The following is a 6589-nucleotide window of genomic DNA, read 5'->3' as shown; positions in this document are numbered from 1 at the left end:
TGCTGTACTCAGGGGTGGATCAACAAACGTCCATGAAGACCCGGGAGTGTCAATCGGACACCATCATCTGCAGTAAGGGGGCCCCCCAGGGGACGGTGCTGGCACCATTTGTCTTCACCTTCTACACTGCCACCCTGCAGAAGTTCTCTGAAAATGCCGCCATCGTCGGCCTCATCTCCAACGAGTACGACAGAGAACTGACGCAGGACTCCAGGTGTGTCCTGTCACTGGGCTCGGGGTGATTGCAACGTCTTTGAATATCTGACATGCGTGCAAGTGAAATTGAACAGCTAAATAAAAGCATACTTCATTTGAAACTGTTACCAAATTTCCGCAAAATAAAAGTGCTTACTTACCAGGTGTCTGCCTTTTCAATTACGTGCTCTCGCCACCACATCGATATGTATTTATCTTTACCTTTGTTTTCTTGAAAAATAAGATGACAGACTTTTAAATAATCTCGTCATGATATAATCTTTAATCGCTATACATATATTCCCTCTGTAACATTGCACATTATCATCATCAGTTTGGACAGAACAGACAGATGGGGTATTTTGGTCAGATCACAATAAAATGAATCAATAAATAATAGAAAACTCTTCTCCACACAATCACATACAAAGTTCTACATATTGAGTACAACAATGTAACAGGACAGTTAAACCATTGTTTCTGTACAAATAGATTTCACATACTCTATGAGATTACTGCACCAACATACAGAGAGCACGAGGTTACAGACCTAACCCCAGTTCTCTGAGTCTTCAAAGGTTCCCAAATCTGGGTCAAATCGTTTTTAATTTGTTCATATCCTGTTTGGTGTTAGGGGTTTTAGTTACTGTTGAAATGTTTAGTCTTGATTAATAGCATTTGTCCCAGGTGTGTTCGTTCTTAGACTTTCAGTCAGCTCCTCTCCTCTCATTCATGATGATGCTGGTGAACCATATTAATGTTATAAAGCCAAAAAACTGCACATTTTTACCGTAGAGAAAAATGAAATCAGTGACTTTAACAAACACTCTGGAAAACAACAAGGAGAGGGCTGGGTTTTTCTCGAATAGCACCTTTTGACTGAGGCCACGTTACCCACGCTAAGCCCATGTGCAGAATAATGCAGATAAAGTTGAGAGCTTAATATTTGGAGATCTTAACATATCTTATAATGACAACCAACTCTCATCATGTTACCAATCTCAACAAATGCTTATGCTAATTCTCCAGTGGTTTGCAGAAGAAATAGCAGTGAACTACGCCTGGACAGACCCAAGGAGACTTAAATAGCATAATAGCAATTTCCTTCAACCTATTTTTGCGCTTTCCATTAAACCAAATGTTTTCTATTTACAATTGCACCTTTAAAAAGAGCACCAGCAACTAAAGACTCTTAAAAAAATACTAGCTTGACCAGGAGCAGCAACAAAAGATAAAAGTATCTGATTAAGCTTTCCCACCAGAAACATGGATATTAATGCTCAGATTCTGCCATTCTTAATGACTAGATTGAATAGTGAATTAATATTTGTTGTGTAATTGATACACTTTATATATAGCTTTTATCTATAGGGACTTTCATTAAGTGCAATAAACCATGAAGATACAATTTCAAAACAGCACGAATCCTGCAGTTACATTAGCTTTTATAAGTCAGATAGTAATTGTTTGTACATTGGTGTTATTTGTGCAGAGAGAATGTTAAAAAATTAAAGGAATAGTTCATGTTTATCTGCATTATTGTGTGCATGTTGTAACTTAGTCAAACGCTGCATGTAGCAAACCGAGCCCTGGTCGTTCAGCACAGTTCAACACAGATGCACACATTCACATGCATCCTCCACCTTCCACCCCCGGTGCGCTCCCCACACACAAACATCCACAGAAACAGAAGCTCCACGTACATGGTGTCCTTTAGTGTCTACACCCAGGAGTCGGGGGAGCCAGTGAACTTGTTGGCCCGGTTGGAAGGCCTCCGCGTGGTGGAGTAGAAGTCCACGTAGTTGGTGTTGGCTTTGAACTGGAGCGCCTGGCTGGCGTAGCCGTCGGGGGAGGTGGGGGTCAGGGGCACCGGGTCCTCCTCGTACGGCTCCTCTCCGAAGCCTTGAGGGGACGACAGGTACATTCTGTAGCTGTTGTAGTTCTTCCTGTCGGGCTCGTCGTAAAATGGCTCTGTGTGCTGCGAGAGGGGCAGCAATGGGAGTGTATTACTTATAAAATCACACCAACATTAACAAAGGAGTACAATTGAATAATATTTCCATAAAATGAAACCATCACATGATCCCACAAGGTGTTCCTAACCCAGAAAATTCTTCATTAAATCCTTTGTAATGCAGTTATTGGCATCAAATGACTAACAGGTATGTTTTTGTATTGAATTGAAAATAATTGTATCATAAATCTGTTTCATTTTCTGTCCAATAAACCCCAAACATTCAGTTTTCTTATCATGTACGACCACTCAAACAAGAGAACATTTACTCTTTAGGAGTTAGAACTAGTGATTTGTTGGCATTACTGCAATGAGTTTACCAAACACATTGTTGCTTAGTATATGTTTTTGTGATCAATTGATGAATCTAATTTCCTGCTTTGTGTTCACAGCTTAGCCTTTTTAATCTTCAATGTTTCCATGCAAAAATGTGGCCTATGGTAAATTTCCCTACCTGGGACCGTCTCAGATCCTCCCCTGACTGGGAAGAGTATGTCCCAATGAAGTATGGAGTTTTCTTCTCAGACCCTGAAGGGGAAAAACCATCAGGAGGAAAACATCAGAGTAAACATGTTAAACTGTGATGATTTGGTGTTTATCTGGCAGCAAGTGCATAAAAAGCTGTTTGTGAAGCAAACTAAATCCATGCATAGATCCCTGCGTGACGTCACACAGTCGTGACGGACCTGTGTACTGCCGTTTGTGTAAACTGTTGTCTCCATAGTACGTGTCGAGTTGCATAGATGACTGCGCTCTCTGATAGTTGGAACTGTGTCTCCTTATCCCGAGCATCGCCGGGGAGGACGTAGCACTACCACCTGAGGAGGAACACAAAAACAAAATGGCATTCATTTAGTTTGACATGCGAACTTCCTTACTTTTTTGTCTTACTGTTCGACTGAAACTCTCACCTGATTGGATGACGGGAGACATCTGCAACGGACTGGTGGGCAGCGTGGGCTGGGAAAGGTAGCGGTCGCGCTCCAGGGTGGAGACCGGAGTGACGAAGTGGGTGTAGTTCCAGCCATCCTATAACACACCGACATAAAACTTGACTATACTAATTAGTAATTTGCTATGAATTCTGGGTAAAAAAGCAGCCGAATCAGACCTGTTTGTAGAGGTTCCTCAGCTCTCTGTACTGCCACAGCGTGTTCAACACCTGGGCTGCTGCCTTCACCACCTTCATGGAGTACCTGTAGCACACAGCGGGTTTTATCAAGTCATTTTACACATCTCAAAATGTGCAGAAAATAAAAAAAGGGCAGAAAATAATAAATAAAAGAAGATTGATGCCCCCGTCTGGACAGATTTGAAATAAGCATGATATATCTTTAAACAAAAGGCGAAATATTTCAGATAAATGACAATAAAGCTGTCACATCTTATGACCAAGAAAAAATAAACAAAAAGCTAAATTTAATACAAATAAATGAACTTAATGTGCACATTTTCATCACATATCAAGACAATAACTGAAACATCTATTGCAGTTTCTAAAAAACAACATCTGGTACCCTTTCCCTCGTCCTTTGCTGATGTCCACCAGCTTCTCGATGCCTCCGCAGTCGGCTAAAGCTTTGGCATTCTCCATGTTGCGGCTGGTGACCTCGTGCAGCGTGCAGCACACCGACGCCACCGTCTCGTCCGACAGCATGGAGGGACTGCCGCCGGGCAGCCGCGTCACCAGGTCCCGCATGGCGTACTTCCCTGCAGGAGGAGACGCACAATACCCACTTCCTTTAGACAGGAACATGAACGCCTCAATCAGCGGGGCTTTGTGTGCAGCCCCTGTTCCATTACTCTCCATTATGTTGTTTATTAATGTCAGTGTTGAATTGTTATGATAAAGTGGGCCTGCCAATACTTGTATAGTAGGTTTAGAGATTCTTAATTTGTGTATCATTTCATTTAGTATGGGGAAATTCATTCTAATGTATCTTCTTGTTGTTGTTGTTGTTGTTGTTGTTGTTGTTGTTTGTGTGTGTGACACATCAATCTTGATCATTAATGCATTAATGAGTTAGGTCCTGAGTGTTTCAGCTTTTATTTTATGAGTTTACTTTAAAAACTGTTGGGTAGCTTTGATAAGGGGTTAATAAAGGGCTTTGCTGAGCTATTAAAAGAAAAAACACTATGATATATGTTCTACTTTTCCACCAGAATTAATCCAGATGTTTACCAGTTAGAATATTTCACCTTTGTTACAGCCGTGGTCCACGTGGGGGCGCTATGCCTCTATACATATTTTTAACAAGCTGTTATATCCTGAAGTGTGAGGATGACCTTTTTTAACAGTTTAAAGCTTTCTGGAATCAATCTGCTCATTAGGTGTGTGTGTGTGTGTGTGTGTGTGTGTGTGTGTGTGTGTGTGTGTGTGTGTGTGTGTGTGTGTGTGTGTGTGTGTGTGTGTGTGTGTGTGTGTGTGTGTGTGTGTGTGTGTACCTATGAGCTCCTTGTTGCGGCTGTCCAGCGCCATGTTGCGGAGGGCGGTGGCGACGGAGCACACCACCCGGTCGTTGTCCATCCTCAGCAGCTCCACCAAGATGGGCAGGCCTTTCTCTTTACGCACCGCCGCTCGAATGTAGGCTGAGAACTGGACACACACATACACACAGTTTTATTGCTTTGGTCAATTCATAGTGTTGAGTCACGGCTGTAATAGAGAGTTGTTCCACCTTCCAGTTCCCAGCAGAGAGGTTCTGCAGGGAGCCGGCGGCGCCTTCCAGCGTGGCGGGGTTGGAGCTCTCCGCCAGCAGGTTGAGGTACGGCTTCACCACCATCGGGTGCCACAGCAGCTCCGCCCCCCTCAGGTGCTGCGAGAAGCCTGGAATAGGCCCGATGCCATCCCACTGCAACACACACACATGCAAAATATATTAAATAAATACTCAGAGACATTGTATTTTAATCTCCTCCGTATATTTGAAATTGGGTATTGAGTCTTATGTATACACTCTTTAGATGTACATCCTTCTACTCTTGATATGATATGTATTTATTTGATTGTATTTTTAAATCATGAGCAATTCCTTGTTAACATGCTGCCTAATTTAAACTGATCTCCTAGAGTGCAACATAAAATGTACAATAAACATTTAAAAAATACACTAAATAGAGCCATTAAATAGTGACTCTAGCGCAAGTTGGTTGCAGTAAAAAATAAATAGCAACATAACAGCTAAAGCAGGATGTAAAATAAAATACTTTACTTTATACTGTTATAAAATGTAAATTATTCTAAATGAAAGTGTATAATTGCAGGGTGCGAACTGGAGGGGAGCAGGGGGAGCTATAGCTCCCCTAGTGGTGACATGAGCTCCCCTGGGAACATGGTTTGCGAAATTTTAGGGGAGCTCTCTAAAATATTGATATGATGACCAAATAAATGCCATTTTGGGTAATGTTTTTTCCAAAGGTGTAAAATAAGTGAAATAAAATTCTATTCATAGTTGTCAGGCTGTATGACGTCAAAATGCCCAGTTGGCGGGCAAGAAAGGCATTCGATAGCTGTCTAGTTCTACCACCGGAATTTACCTAGGATCACCGATTACCTTTCATTCAAAATCAATGAATATCTCTACCTTAATGTGTTCTGACTGAGTAATACAATGCAAGACAGTTGTTGTTCGGTTGGTTGTTCAAATCGGCGAGGAGACAAGCCAGGACTAGGCATATCAGCAGCAGAAAAAAAACCAGGTTGTGGTTACAGTCAATAAGACGTGACCCCTGCCTTCGGAGATGCCATCAAAGTTTGGCAGCCCTCAAAGTATACACGTGAATAGTTGAATTTGCAAATAATTATTTTCTTACAAATCAGCCCTCTGTCTCAAAACAAGCTTCAGCAGCTAACTGGTAAAGTGTAGGCTGAACTAGGTTAGCCTACTGTTATCCTGGGAAAGCATAGCATCCTCTGAGCTAGATAACTCTCACCCGCAATTTGCGATATTCAGCCAGTCTATGAAACTACACGATTCATAACACGGTGACGGTGGTTTAAGTATTTTAATTACATAAGGTGAACTTACCATTTGATAAAACGATCACTGCAAAGACACATACTTTGAGGGTTGTTTTGACTTTGGAAGCTTTTCTGGGGTAGGAGCATCGTCTGAGTTTTCTTTATCTGCTGGTAGCCTATGCGATAAAAACATCGTCCGGACTTGTCTCTTAGCCGATTTGAACAATCAACCGAGCAACAACTGTCTTGCATTGTACTACCTTATTCAGACAATGTTAAGCAAAGAGATATTAAGTGATTTTGAATGAAAGGTAATCGGTTCGTTAATTCCAGTGGCTGACAGCTGTGGAAAGCTTTTCTTGCACTCCAACGTGCATTCTGACGTCACGTGAAAACTATCAATTTAGAGTTTATGATTC

General features: G+C 41.8%; 1 protein-coding gene across 3 annotated transcripts in view; it reads right to left on the bottom strand.

Annotated features, from left to right (window-relative positions):
- Positions 1–465: 465 nt before the first annotated feature.
- The window catches only part of LOC134861062 (plakophilin-4-like), a 46197-nt gene continuing 40073 nt past the window's right edge, over positions 466–6589 (bottom strand). For all 3 annotated transcript variants that reach the window (XM_063878058.1, XM_063878059.1, XM_063878060.1), the window contains exons 15-22: positions 4888–5061; positions 4655–4805; positions 3727–3919; positions 3321–3405; positions 3121–3238; positions 2896–3027; positions 2664–2737; positions 466–2173 (exon numbers count right to left, since the gene is read on the bottom strand). In XM_063878058.1, the coding sequence (XP_063734128.1) occupies positions 1916–2173; positions 2664–2737; positions 2896–3027; positions 3121–3238; positions 3321–3405; positions 3727–3919; positions 4655–4805; positions 4888–5061 (1185 nt within the window). In that variant the 3' untranslated portion in view covers positions 466–1915. The remainder of the gene's footprint in view (positions 2174–2663; positions 2738–2895; positions 3028–3120; positions 3239–3320; positions 3406–3726; positions 3920–4654; positions 4806–4887; positions 5062–6589) is intronic.

Source organism: Eleginops maclovinus, chromosome 24, assembly GCF_036324505.1.
Source record: "Eleginops maclovinus isolate JMC-PN-2008 ecotype Puerto Natales chromosome 24, JC_Emac_rtc_rv5, whole genome shotgun sequence".
NCBI lineage: Eukaryota > Metazoa > Chordata > Actinopteri > Perciformes > Eleginopidae > Eleginops > Eleginops maclovinus.
This window is presented reverse-complemented; position numbering and strand designations above follow the sequence as displayed.